At 45.1% G+C, this 14,942-nt stretch overlaps 1 protein-coding gene across 1 annotated transcript in view; it reads right to left on the minus strand.

Moving 5' to 3' along the window:
- igf1 (insulin-like growth factor 1) overlaps positions 1–14,613 on the minus strand; it is a 37,959-nt gene extending 23,346 nt beyond the window's left edge. Inside the window, exons 1-2 of the mRNA XM_072267409.1 lie at positions 14,205–14,613; positions 4,821–4,977 (exon numbers count right to left, since the gene is read on the minus strand). Of these exons, the coding sequence (XP_072123510.1) occupies positions 4,821–4,968 (148 nt within the window). The 5' untranslated portion in view covers positions 4,969–4,977; positions 14,205–14,613. The remainder of the gene's footprint in view (positions 1–4,820; positions 4,978–14,204) is intronic.
- Between the last annotated feature and the right edge of the window lie 329 nt (positions 14,614–14,942).

Raw genomic sequence — 14,942 nt, forward strand, 5'->3', positions numbered from 1 at the left:
CACACAGCCCTCCATTTTTCAACCACCCACGTGCCTGCCTAAGAGTCTCTTAAATATCTCTAATGTACTTACTTCAACCAGCTTGCCTGCAAGCACATTCCACACACCCACAACTCTCTGCATAAAAGAACGACCTCTGACATCCCGAGCATACTTTCTTCCAATCACTTCACCTTTAACTATTCAACAGGTTTTAATGAGATCCCCCTCATTTTTCTAAACTCCAGCAGGTACAGGCCCAGAACCATCAAGCACTCATCACACATTAACCCTTTCATTCCCGAGATCATTCTCATGAACAGCTTGTCCTGCATACTGTTCATACAGATCAGATCATTACACAGTGCCCTGAGGTAGAACAAGGGAAAACAACAGCAGAACGCAGAATGAAATGTAACAGCTACAGAGAAAGTGCAGTGCAGATGTTAGCCATTACAGGAAGGATGTAGATACCATAGAAACCACAGCACAGAAACAGGCCCTTTGGTCCTTCTTGGCTGTGCCGAACCATTTTCTGCCTAGTCCCACTGAACTGCACACGGACCATATCCCTCCATACACCTCCCATCCATGTATCTGTCCAATTTATTCTTAAATGTTAAAAAAGAACCCGCATTTACCACCTCGTCTGGCAGCTCATTCCATACTCCCACCACCCTCTGTGTGTGAAGAAGCCCCCCCTAATGTTCCCTTTAAACTTTTCCCCCCTCACCCTTAACCCGTGTCCTCTGGTTTTCACCATACAGAAAATGCAGAGGAAATTTACAAGGATGTTGCCTGGATTGGAAAGCATGACTTATGAGAAACTCAGCCTTTTCTCCTTGGAGCGATGAAGGATGAGAGGTGACCTGATAGAGGTGTATGAGAGGCATTGATCGGGTGGATAGCCAGAGGATTTTTCCCAGGGCTGAAATGGCTAATATAAGGGGGCATTGTTTTCAGATGCTTGGGAAATGGGTACCAAGTGGATGTCATAGTCATACTTTATTGATCCTGGGGGAAATTGGTTACAGTTGCACCATAAATAATTAAATAGTAATAAAACCATAAATAGTTAAATAGTAATATGTAAATTATGCCAGGAAATAAGTCCAGGACCAGCCTATTGGCTCAGGGTGTCTGACCCTCCAAGGGCGGAGTTGTAAAGTTTGATGGCCACAGGCAGGAATGACTTCCTATGACGCTCTGTGTTGCATCTTGGTGGAATGAGTCTCTGGCTGAATGTACTCCTGTGCCCACCCAGTACATTATGTAGTGGATGGGAGACATTGACCAAGATGGCATGCAACTTGGACAGCATCCTCTTTTCAGACACCACCGTCAGAGAGTCCAGTTCCATCCCCACAGCATCACTGGCCTTACGAATGAGTTTGTTGATTCTGTTGGTGTCTGCTACCCTCAGCCTGCTGCCCCAGCACACAACAGCAAACATGATCGCACTGGCCACCACAGACTCGTAGAACATCCTCAGCATGTCAGGGGTAGGTTTCTCACACAGAGAGTGGTGGGGGCGTGGAATGCACTGCTGGCTGTGGTGGTGGATGCGGATACTATAGGGTCTTTTTTGAGTCTCTTAGACAGGTACATGGAGCTTAGAAAAATAGAGGGCTATGTGGTAGGGAAATTCTAGGCAGTTCCTAGCATAGGTTACATGGTCGGTACAACATTGTGGGCTGAAGGGCCTGTAATGTGCTGTAGATTTCTGTGTTTCTATTTCCACCCGGGGAAAAAGTCTCTGGCTTCCACTCAATCTTTTCATCTTGTGCACCTGCACACAGTATTCCAGGCGAGCTCTCGCCAACATCTTGTGCACCTGTAACATATTGTCCCAACTCAGTGGAACCATTGATTGTGCGAATACATGACCATTCTATTTCACTTGTTGCTAATGATTGCATTTTAAGGACTCGTTATCTCATTAGCTCATGTTCACATTATTTATTGCTACAAACTACAACTGTTTGTTGTCTTCTGCACTCTGGTTGAGCTTTCATTGATCCTGTTAAAGCTACTATTCTATAGATTTGCTGAGTACGCGCACATGAAAAGGAATATGGTGACATATATGGACTTTGATAATAAAACTCGCTTTGAACTTTGAACTTGGAATAAGCCACTTCCTGGTGGTAGATCAGGAACTTGGGAGGTTCTGCCCAAGAATGCTTGGTGAGTTACTACAGAACACGCGTAGCTGGTGGATTTCATAAGCTTTTGCAATATATCTCAATAGGAATGTAAAGAATATATTCCCCTAGGAATAAATGAGTATTCTTAGGAGCCTACACAGGGAGTAGGAAGTTCATGGTGATCTTGGCAGGATGGTTGTTGAGAGACTGTTTACCTTGGACGATTAGGTCTAAATCCATGGAGCAGAGTATTGGTTATAAGGTCAGCTATCGAGGAAGGGTCTCTCCACCTGGAGGGCTGCATGGTTTTGAAATTATTTCATTCTGCTTTATACTTGTGCGCTGGAAATGACATTAAACAATCTTGGCAACACTCACAACATGCTGGAGGAACTCAGCAGGTTGGGGGCAGCATCTGTGGAAACGATCAGTCAATGTTTCGGGCCACAACCCTTCATCAGGTTCCGGCCCGAAATGTTGACTAATCGTTTCCACGGAGGCTGCCCGACCTGCTGAGTTCCTCCAGCGTGTTGTGTGTGTTGCTTTGACCCCAGCATCTGCAGAGTATTTTGTGTTTATTAAACAGTCTTGAATTGGAGGATCTGCCAAAAACTTGTGGGGAGAATATGTAAACTCCACACTGACAATGCGTTAAATTGGGATTGACCCAGGTCTCTGGAGCTGTGGGGAAGAGGCTTCACTAACCGTACCACCCTTCTCCTGCTCCTTCTTCTCGTCAGCAAGGCTCTGTGAGGGGAAGGTCATGTCTCATGAGCCTGATTGAATTCCTGAAGGACGTGACAAAGCACATTGATGACGGTAGAGCACTGGATGTGGTGAATATGGATTTTAATAAGGTTCTCCATGGTAGATTCAATCAGAAAGTCAGGAGGCATGGGATCCAGGAAACATCGTGGTGTAAGTTCAGTACTGGCTTGCCCACAAAAGGCAGAGGGTGATTGTAGATGCAGAATTTTCTGCCCAGAGGTCAGTGACCAGTGGTTACTCATATTTACTCATTTAGCATTACAGCATGAAATAAACCCTCCAGAGCCTTCAAGCCAAGCTGCTCCAGCAACCCCACAACCACAATTAACCCGAAACCTAATCACTGGTCAGTTTACATGACCAATTAACCCACCCGTTACGTCTTTGGACTGCGGGAGGAAACCCTTGCACTCCATGGGGAGGATGTACAGGGACTCCTTACAGAGGATGCTGGCATTGAACTCTGAACTCCAACATCCCGAGCTGTGATAGTATCACGCTAACCAGATTCCACAGGGATCTGCTCTGAGAACCCCTGCTCTTTCTGATTGTCATATGTGACTTGGTCAGGAAGTGGAAGGGTGGATTAGTAAGTCTGCAGGTGACACAAAGGACCGTGGAGTTGTGGATAGTGTGGCAGGTTGTTGTAGGTTACAATGGTACATTGACAGGATGCGGAGCTGGGCTGACAAGACGCAGTCAAATGCATGTCAAACCCATTCCATTTACACTGTCTCAGGAGATGAACAGGGCTAGCTTCTACTCCCATCGCTGGCCACAGTCCAGGTAGAATTCTGCCCTCGGTCAGGAGCACTGGGGCAACACGGTAGTGTAGTGTTAGCATAACATTTTACAGCGCCAACAATAGGAGCTCAATTCCCGCCACTGTCTGCATAATGGAGAGCACTCAGTAACTGTGCTTCTTACACACACACACATGTGCACATGCACACGTGCACACAACTCACACTCACACTCACACACACATGCACACACACATACACACACTCTCTCACACACACACACACACAACCTTGTTATTTTGCTGTCATTGTTCTGAATACATGCAATTCAACGTCTCCCCCCAGTATATTCTTATAAAGGGTAAAAGGTTTGGCTTTATGGAGCCTTTCCCACCATACACAGTGAAATATTCCATTTTTGTAGTAATGGGCATGTGTACATGTGTATATGTTGTTTGTATACTATTTTAAGGCAGATATTTTGTTTATCCTGTAAAATGATTCTAAATACACTGTGGGGTGCATCATATTCTAACTCATGTATAGATTTATGTTAACTTTGTGAGTAATTAAAGATGGTATGACCTGGTGCAGATTTAAAGGAGCTCTTCACCCTCAGTGGCAGAGAGATTGGATTGCCAGGATTTCACACCGAACAAAGTATGGAGCTATTATAGTATTTTCTGGTAGGTATCTTTTTGTAAGTAATGGCAGTGTTCTTTTCCCTATTTTCGTTAATTTTTGTCGGTTTGATTTTTGATGCACCGAATAAACAGCCTTGCACTAAAGTGCTAAGCAACTCCAGCCATTTTCCCTTGACCCGGTCATGACCCATGTATCTCACAGTCTATAAGGAGTTTGTACATTCTCCCCATGACTGCATGGGTCTCCTCTAGTTACTCTCATTTCCTCCCACGTTCCAAAGACATAGAGGTGGATAATGGTTTCTAAGTTGTGGGCATGCTACATTAGCACCGCAGATGTGACGACACTTGTGGGCTGATTCCAACCCCACTCCCCACCCAGCAGATCCTCGGACTGCGTTGGTTGTCAATGCAAGTGGTGCATTTTTCCATATGTTATGATGTGCACGTTGAAAATAAAACTAATCTTTACAGTTTGTAGCCGTGGCTTCCAGTGCCCGGCTATCACTAACTCCGAAAGGGGAAGGAATTGTACCTACTGAAATAGAAGCCACGGTCACCGCAGACAAACTGCAGCGTGTCCACCAGCTCTGCCCCACAGAGATTCTCCGGGCCAGCTTCTGCCCCACGCAGGGTTAACGTGCACAGCATCAGGCAGAACATGGGTGGGTAGAAGGCAAGGTGCATCCTTGCAGCCTGCAGAGGGAACAGAAACAATGGTCAAAGGCCCATCACCCAGCCACCAGTGTTTGACTAAAGCAGATAGCTGTCACAAGCTTCCTACATAACCTTGAGCTCTTCCAAATCACGGGCCGTGTCCTAACTTGTACCAGGTCCCATTCACCTTTCACCCCTTTGCTCACTGACCTGTATCGGCTTCTAGTTAAGCAATATCTCAGGGTTTAAAAAAAGCAAACATTCAAGTTCCAGTTTATTGCCAAAGGTAGAGGCTATAAAAACCATGAATATTGGCTTCTAGAATCACAGAGTTATCCTGCACAGAAACAGGCCCAATATCAGATTTTTAAAAAAGATTTAAAAGATTGTCTTTATTTGTTTGCCTATAACTTGGGTTCTCGAGTCCTGGCAACATCCTAGTGATTTTATCTTTGCACTCTTTCCATCTTATTGACACCTTTCCAAGAGAAAAAGATTAGTTGTATTTGTCACATGTACATCAAAACATTGAAATATACGGTGAAATGCGTCATTTGGGTTAAATCAAATCAGCAAGGACTGTGCTGGGCAGCCACAGGTGGTGCCATGCTTCCAGTGCCAACATAACATGCTCACAGTTTACTAACCCTAACCTATGCATCTTTGGGAATGGGGGAGGAAACTCAGAGGAAATCCACGCGGTCAAGAAGAGAACGTACCAATTCATACAGACGGTAGCAGGAATCAAACCCCAACCTTACTTAAGACCATAAGATGCAAGAGCAAACTTATGCCATTTGGCCCCTCAAATCTGCACTGCCATTCAATCCTGGCTGATCCTTCCTTCCTGTCCTTAGCCCCACTCCCCGGCCTTCTCCTCGTAAGCTTTCAATCAAGAACCTATAATCTCTGCCTCAAGGACGTACACCCAACGACCTGGCCTCCACAGTTGCCTGTGGTAACAACTTCCACAAAGTCACCATCTTCTGGCTAAAGAAATTTCTCCACATCTCTGTTTTAAATGTATGTCCCTCTATCCTGTGCCCTCTTGTCCTAGACTCTCCCACGATGGGAAACTTCCTTTCTGCGTCTACTCTTTCTAGGCATTTCAACATATGAAAGGTTTCAATGGGTTCCCGCTCTCATCCTTCTAATCTCTAGTGAGTACAGACCCAGAGCCATCAAATGTTCTTCGTATGATAACTCATTCATTCGCGGAATCATCCTTGTGAACCTCCTCTGGACCCTCTCCAATGCCAGCACATCTTTTCTTAGATGAGGAGCCCAGAACTGCTCACAATACTCAAGGTGAGGCCTCACCAGGACCTTATAAAGCCTCAGCATCACATCCCTGCTCTTGTATTCTAGACCTCTTGAAACGAATGCTAACATGGCATTTGCCTTCACCACCACAAGTCAACCTGCAAGTTAACCTTTAGGGTGTTTTGCACAAGAACTCCCAAGTCCCTTTGCATCTCAGATTTTTGGATTTTCTCTCCTATTAGAAAACAACCCCCACATTTATTTCTATGACTAAAGTGCATGACCATGCATTTTCCATCATTGTATTTCATTTGCCACTTTCTTGCCCACTCTGCTCATCTGTCTAAGTCCTTCTGCAGCCTTCCTGTTTCCTCAACACTACTTCTCTTCCCTCGCACCTTTCAACATCTGGCACACTGCTAGTGTCTTCCACCATGAAGACTGATGCAAAATACTCACTCAGTTCATCTGCCACCTCCTTGTCTCCTGTTATTATTTCTCCAGCCTCATTTTCTAGTGGTCCTTTATCCACTCGCCTCTCTTTTATTTTTTATATACTTGAAAAAGCTTTTTTTATCCACTTTGATATTATTTGCTAGCCTGCTTTCATATTTCATCTTTTCCCTCCTAATGATTCTTCCAGTTGCTTTCTGTAGGTCTTTAAAAGCTTCCCAATCCTCTATCTTCCCACTAATTTACTTTTGCTTTAACATTAACTTTGTCAGCCACAGTGGTACCATTTTGCTATTTGAATATTTCTTCATTTTTGGAATACATCTATCCTGCACCTTACTCATTTTTTCCAGAAACTCACACCATTGTTGCTCTGCTGTCATCTCTGCCAGCATCTCCTTCCAATTTACTTTGGCCAACTCCTCTCTCATACCACTGTAATTTCCCTTACTCCACTGAAATACTGCTATGTCAGACTTTACTTGCTCCCTATCAAATTTCAAGCTGAACTCAATCATATTGTGATCACTGGTACCTTAGGGTTCATTTACCTTCAGCTTCCTAACACCTCCAGTTCATTACATAACACCCAATCCAGAATAGCTGATCCCCTAGAAGGCTCAACCACAAACTGCTCTTGAAAGCCATCTTGCAGGCATTCAACAAACTCACTCTCTTGAGATCCATTACCAACCTGATTTTCCCAATCTACCTGCATGTTAAAATCTCCCTTGACTATCATAACATTGCCCTTTTGACATGCCTTTTCTATTTCCCATTGTAACCTGTGGTCCATATCCCAGCTACTTTTGGAGGCCAGTATGTAACTGGCATTAAGATCCTTTTACCCTTGCAGTTTCTTAAGTCAACCCACAAGGATTCAGCATCTTCCAATTCTATGTCACAACTTTCTAATGATTTGATGCCATTTTTACCAGTAGAGCCACACCGCCCCCTCTGCCTACCTTCCTATCCCTGTGATATAACGTGTAACCTTGGACATTCAGCTCCCAACTACAACCATCCTTCAGCCACGATTCAGTGATGGCCACAACATCAAACCTGGCAATCTGTAATAGTGCAACAAGATCGTCCACCTTATTTCTTATACTCCATGCATTGAGATATCACACTGTATTTGCCACCCTTTTTGATTTTGCATCCCTAATGATCTAATACCCACTCTGTTGGCTGCGACTATGTCCCATCGCCTGCCTGCCCTTCCTGACAATCTGACTGCAAGCTGTCTTTGCATTGTTACCATCTGTCCTATCCTGAGTCCCTTCACTCCGGTTCCCACCCCCCTGCCAAATTAGTTTAAACCCTCCTCAACACCTTTAACAAAGCTACCTGTGAGAATATTGGTCCCCCTCAAGTTCAGATGCAACTCGTCCCTTTTGAATGGGTCATATGTCCCCTAGAAAAGATCCCAATGATCCAAGAACCTGAAGCCCTGCCCCCCGCACCAGCTTCTCACACATTTATCTGGCAAATCATCTGTTTCTACCCTAACTGGTACGTGGCACAGGTATCAATCCAGAAATTACTACCCTGGAAGTCCTGCTTCTCAGCTTTCTACCTAGCTCTCTAAATTCTCTCTTCAGGACCTCTTTACTTTTCCTTCCTATGTCGTTGGTACCAACATGTACCAAGACATCTGGCTGCCCCCCCTCCAAAATGCTCTGGACACGGTCTGAGATCCCTGACCCTGGCACCTGGGAGGCAACATACTATCTCTGGGTGTCTCATTACGTCCACAGAATCTCCTGCCTGTTCCTCTGACTATTGAGCCCCCCTATCACTACTGCTCCCCTCTTCTGCAGCACGCACCCATGCTCAGTGCCAGTAACCTGGTCTCTTATAGCTGGCAGGCGTGAAGTTATCGTGCCAGCCACCATGTTGCCGTGTTGCCCTTCCTCCATGATGACACAGACGCCCCATCCGAGCCACTCCCATTTGCCCATATCTGTCTAAACTTTTCCTATCCATGTATCTGTCCAACTGTCTTTTAAAAGTTGTTATTGTACTTGCCACAACCCCTTCCTCCGGCAGCTTGTTCCAATTGGAAACCACTCTCTGTGTAAAAAGGTTGTCCCTCAAGTTCCTCCTCAATATTTCCCCTCCCACCCTCTAGTTCTGGATACCCTAACCCTGGAGAAAAAGACTGGGTGGATTTACCCTTCATCATTTTATACACCTCTAAAACACCACCTCTCGGTTTCCTACACCCCAAGGAACTATACAAGCCTATAAACCCTAGTTCTACTAGAGATGGAGGTCATAGATTAAGGGTGAAAGATGAAATATTTGAGGGGAAATTGAGGTGGTGCTTCTTCACTCAGAGTGGTGTGAAAGTGGAACGAGCTGCCAGTGGATGCAGGTTCGATTTTATATTTAGGAAAAGTTTGGATAAGAACGTGGATGGGAGATTATGGGGGGCCATGGTCCAGGTGTGGTTGATAGGACTAGGCAGAATAACAATTGTGTATGGACTGAATAAGCCAAAGAGTTTGTTCCTCTTCTCTAGTGCTCTATGACTGTATGAATAAGTTCCGAGCCTGCCAAACCTCTCCCTGTAACTCAGTCCTTCAGGTACTGACATCATCCTGGTAAATCTTTTCTACACTGTTTCCAATTTAATAATATTTTTCCCATACTCAGGCTGACAAAATCCGATCAGAATACTTCAAGTGTGGTCTTTTTTAGCAACAGCATTCTTGTTTTCTTAAAATACACATGGTAGCGTAACACCACCTCAAGGTCAGTGACCTGGGTTTGATTCCTGCGCTGTCTGTAAGGAGTTTCTACGTTCTCCCCGTGATTGCGTTAGTTTCCTTTGGGTGTTCCAGTTTCCTCTCACGTTCAAAGACAAACGGGTTAGTAGGTTACTTGGATGCATGGTGTAATTGGGCAGTGCGGTCTCATTACTGTGCTGTATCAATCAATCAATCAATAAATAAATATGGTAGATATAGATAGATAGATAGATAAATAAACAAGCAAACAAAAGTTACCCACAGCTCCTAACTCCTCTGAAATCTCCAAACCTAATCTATTGATCAGAATCAGAATCAGGTTTAATTAGACCGGCATATGTTGTGAAATGTGTTGTTTTGTGGCAGCGGTACATTGCAATGCATAATAATAAAAAGTTACAACAAATATAAAAATAAATTAAATAGCTAGTGCAAGAAGGAGAGGGATAAAGTACTGAGGGTATACGTGAGTTTAATGTCCATTCAGGTATCTGATGGCAGTGAGGAAGAAGCTGTTTCTGAAACATTGAGTGTGTGTCTGCAAGCTCCTGTCCCTCCTCCTTGATGGTGGCAATGAGAAGAGGGCATGCCCTGGGTGATGGGGTCCTTAATGATGGGTGCTGTCTTTTTGAAGCGTTGTGTTCTGAAGATGTCCTCGATGCTGGGGAGGCTGGTGCCAAAATGGGTCTCCAACCCTCCACAGCTCTTTCGGATCCTGTGCGGTGGCCCCGCCATACCAGATGGTGATGCAATTCTCTCCCCTCACTCACTCACACAGCCTCCCATTAGCATCTCTGCAGACAGCACAGACTTCACTCTCCAGTGAAGCCCCTTGGATTCTCACTTTGAAGACAGAGTTCTCTCGATGCAAGGTGTAGCTTGGCTAGCATCTGCCAAGTGTGGGAGCTGTTCTATGCTCAGTAACTTCCTGCAGTCCCCCATTCTTCTACACCACATCCTCCCAAATTAACACGTTGCCCAATTAGTTACTATGCTCCACATACCTGGAATAATCTTCCAGGGGATCTGAAGTCATATAAATATTTGACTAAATATTTGATTTTTATATCTTCTTTTATGTAAAGCATTTTGAACTGCTTCATGCCACACAAATAAACGTGCCTTGCCTTGCTCCAGGTCAGGGGGCTGTGGCTTTGAGTGGTACGTTGTAGATTGATCAGAGCAAGGACCTGGATTGAGATTTCAGTTTTGCTTCATAATGGATCCAGGTTGTAAAACCCATTGAACCCACTAAACCCATTGCAAGATCCCTGGAAACCCATTGGCTGGTGGGGAAGGTGATGGTAATGATATGCACACAAACCCATCTCCGAGTCCATGAACCCCAGCACATGCTGGTGGTGTTGTGGATAATGTAGAAGACCATCTTAGGTTTCAACGGGACATTGACATGATGTTGACCTGGGCTGAGAGGTGACAAATGGAGCTTACATCCAGAAGAGTACAAAATGATACTCTTTGAAAGGTCGAAACTGAAGGCAGAATGTAGGGTTCATTGCAAGATTCTTAGCAGTGTGGAAGTCCATGTCAATAGATCCCGCAAGGTTTCTGCACTCCTTGAGACGGTGGTTAGGAAGCCAGATTAGACCACACTTTTTGTTTAGTTCTGGTCACCTCGTTTATGGGAGCTTTAGAGGCGATGCAAATGAAAATTCTCAGGTTGTCGCCTGGATTAGAGAATATGTCTTATGAGGAGAGGTTGAGCAAGCTAAAGCTTTTCTCTTTGGAGTGAAAAAGGGTGAGAGGTGACCTGATAGAGGTGTACAAGATGATAAGGGGCAAAGATCAAATGGACAGCCAGAGACTTTTTCCCAGGGGAAATAATTAATAAGATGCAGCATAATTTTAAGGCGATTGAAGGAAAGCAAAGGGAGGAAGTCAGAGGTACTTCCTTTCCAGAGTGTGTGGAACACGCTGACGGGGTGGTGATAGAAACAGATATATTAGGGTCCTTTTAGACGTTCTTAGAATGGTACATGGATGAAAGAAAATGGGAGGGCTATATGGGAGTGAAGATGCTCAAACCAGCCAGTCAGGCAACAACAATCATTCCATGGTCAAAGTCCCTTAAATTGAAATTTTAAAAGTTTCTTCCTTCAGGCAATTAATCTGATCAACCATTCTAATAGGCTCCCCACCCTCCTGTACCTCCTGTACCTAATAAAGTGGCTACTGAGTGTATGTTCATGGTCATCTGCTGCTGTAGCCCATCAATTTCAAGGTTCAACATGTTGTGCATTCAGAGACACTCTTCTGCACACCACTGTGTAATGCGTGGTTATTTGAGTTACTGTCCCCTTCCTGTCAACTTGAACCGCCTGGCCATTTTGCTTTGACCTCTCTCATTAACAGAACTCCTCTCACTCAATGGCTCAATGGTTTTGTTTGTTTTTCACACCATTCTCTGTAAACTCTAGAGACTGTCCTGTGTAAAAATCCCAGGAGATCAGCAGTTTCTGAGATAATGAAACCTCCCTATCCGCCACCAACAATTATTCCATGGTCAAAGTTACTGAGATTGCATTTCTTCCCCATTCTGATGTTTGGTCTGAACAACGACTGAACTTCTTAATCATGTCCGCATGCTTCTGTGCATCGAGTTGCAGCCACATGATTGGCTAATTAGATAGTTGCAATAACCAGCAGGTGTACAGCTGCACCTAATAAAGTATTACCTCAGTCAGTGTACTGTAAATATTTTCAAACCACTTTTCATAACGCTGTTTACATTGCTATTGCATGTTGGTATTTATTTATTTGTGCACATTTTATTCCATATCTCTACTTTAACCTCTAACCTATCTGTATATAAAACTTCATTCTTTAGAGTTGTTGAATGTTGTTTTTTGTTGTGTTGCACCCTGGCCGACACACCACAGCAAGCTGATTGGAAGTTAAAAAGTTGGCACAATGTTGCGGGCCAGAAAGTCTGTCCCATGCTGTACTGTTCTATTCTCTATGTCCTTGCTCCCTGCAGCCATTGGGCTCCTGGATCATCCTCATTCCCCACAGCACTGAACTGACTCACTTTTGGGAAATTTGCAGATCAGAGTCTATGAGTTATTTGTTCATTTGGTTTTAACCATTTGCACGATTTGTTGGGTGTTTGACTGTCTATGTGGTGTGGTGGGGGGGTGGGGGGTTGTGGGTTCTATTGTATTTGTTTGTTTTGTGGCTGCCTGCAAGAGGATGAATCGCAGGGTTGTCTATGGTATACATTCTTCGATAATAAGTGTACTTGCAGCTTTGATGTCTGATAGCCTTTGGCAAATGTAATGAGAAGGAAAAACAAGATGAAAATCAAAAACATTCCCAAATTAAGGCTCCTCTGGTTCTCCAAGGGAAAATAACATTCTCCACCCAATGAAATCTGACGAATTTTAATAGCAACTTACTAAATAATAGCGTGTCTCCAATACCTCAGAGACAGCTCTCTGTCTGATCACTGGATCCACCTTAACCTCACCCAATCACTCACAGGTAAACAGGTAGTCGAAAGTTGCCCATTATGGCAGCAGGTTTTAAGACAAAAAGAGGGTAAATGATTGGGTATCTCTTTAAGCAATCAGACTGCGAGTTTATTTATTTTTATTTTTATTGGTGATACAGTGGGGAACAAGTCTCTCTGGCTCAACGAGACTCACTATTCATCAATCCACCCATTTAACCCTAGCCAAACCACGGGACAAACAATTCACCTGCTCAACCAGACATTTTTGGAGTGAGGGAGGAGAGCCACGCGATCTCGGGGAGAACGTACATACTCCTGCCAGAGGACGCAGGGACTGAACTCCGAACTCCGGAACTCCCCGTGCTATAATAGCCTCACGCCATCGTTGACAGCGAAACCGTGCAAATTAACGTAGGTGAATTCAGGTAGAGAGAGTGCAATAGCGAAAGGGAGAGTGGATAAAGATTCTGAAGGAAATAATTACGTTTTTATAACATCCGGCTACGCTCGCACAACGGCAACAGGTAATTTTGAAGAGGTGGTGAGGAGGAGGTGGGAAGAAAGATGTCATCCTGTTTAACAGCGAGCGGGTTTAGCGATGCTCCAGTGCCTTGAAACTCGAGTGGGGCCGTGTCAGAGCACAGAGACAGTAACTTCACCGACAGTGGGGGAGTCCAGGACCAGAGGTCACAGCCTCCGAATAGAGCAGGGGTTCCCAACCTTGGACCAATGAGATTAAGCAAGGGCTTCGTGAACCCCAGGTGGGAACCCCTGGGATGGAGGGACGTTCATTCAGAACAGAGATGAGGAGGAATTTCTTTATCCAGAGGGTGGTGAATCTGTGGAATTCATTGCCACAGGCGGCTGTGGAGGCCAGCTCACTGGGTACATTGAAAGCGGAGGTTGAAAGGTTCTTGATTAGTCAGGGTGTCAAAGGTTACGGGGAGAAGCAGGAGAATGGGGTTGAGAAAGATAATAATTCAGTCATGATGGAATGGGGAGCAGACTTGATGGGCTGAATGGCCTGATTCTGTTCCTATGTGCTACGGTCTGATGAGTTCGTACAAGCAGCGATGGGCTTCCAACACTGCCCAACTTCCCTCTGAATCTGCGTAAACATTTAACTCCCAAACAACCTCAAGCACTCCGTTACCCCGGGCGTAAAAAACTCGCCTAATGGAAAATATTCGCTCGTTACATTTTAAAATGTGTTTTCGGTCAATTGGACACGCAGCGGTGTAAACCGAGCATTAACCCCATCGGTTTCAACTGCAGTACGGCGTTCACATATTCAAATTTCCACAAACAATTCTAAAACTAACCTCAAGATTGGGGACTGCGCGCAATTAATCGAAAGCTGTCTTCGCACCCAGAGTAACACACACACAAATTGCTGGAGGAACTCAGCAGATCAGGCAGCATCTATGGAGAGGAATAAAGAGTCGACGTTTCGGATCGAGACCCGTCATCGGGGCTTCACACCTAGTTATTCTTTGACGCCTCGTCCCCGCACTTGGAAGCTCATTTGTGCGGTCTCTACCGGCTGTGCACCGTCTGTGCAAGGAGCTCGAAGCGAGACGGGGATAATTCCGCACCATTCCCGGGATCTTCCATCACCTCAGTTTCTCTTGCCCCGCAGCCGAATGGGAAGACAGGTCCCCGGCGGTGCTGCTGTGCGCTCGGCGCCTGGCCGGACGCGGGCGGGCGGGCGGGAGGGTGAGGGAGCACTGACCAGTTATCTCATCTCAGTCAAGGGCAATTTGAGAACTCCCCCCCCCCCCTCCGTGTGCAGCGAGTTTACACACACACACACACACACACACACACACACACACACACACACACACACACACACACACACACACACACACACACACACACACACACACACACACACACACACACACACGAAAACAGCTGCAGAAACCCTCGCCGATCCCCGGAACGGCATTAAAAGTAATATTTTATCGAGTGCGTGGACAATCGAGTTCAAAGCGAATTGTCTCCGCGGACATTCAGATTCAAATGACGTGAAATTCGTTGTATTTAGACAGCAGTGC

This window comes from Mobula birostris, chromosome 9 (assembly GCF_030028105.1).
Source record: "Mobula birostris isolate sMobBir1 chromosome 9, sMobBir1.hap1, whole genome shotgun sequence".
NCBI lineage: Eukaryota > Metazoa > Chordata > Chondrichthyes > Myliobatiformes > Myliobatidae > Mobula > Mobula birostris.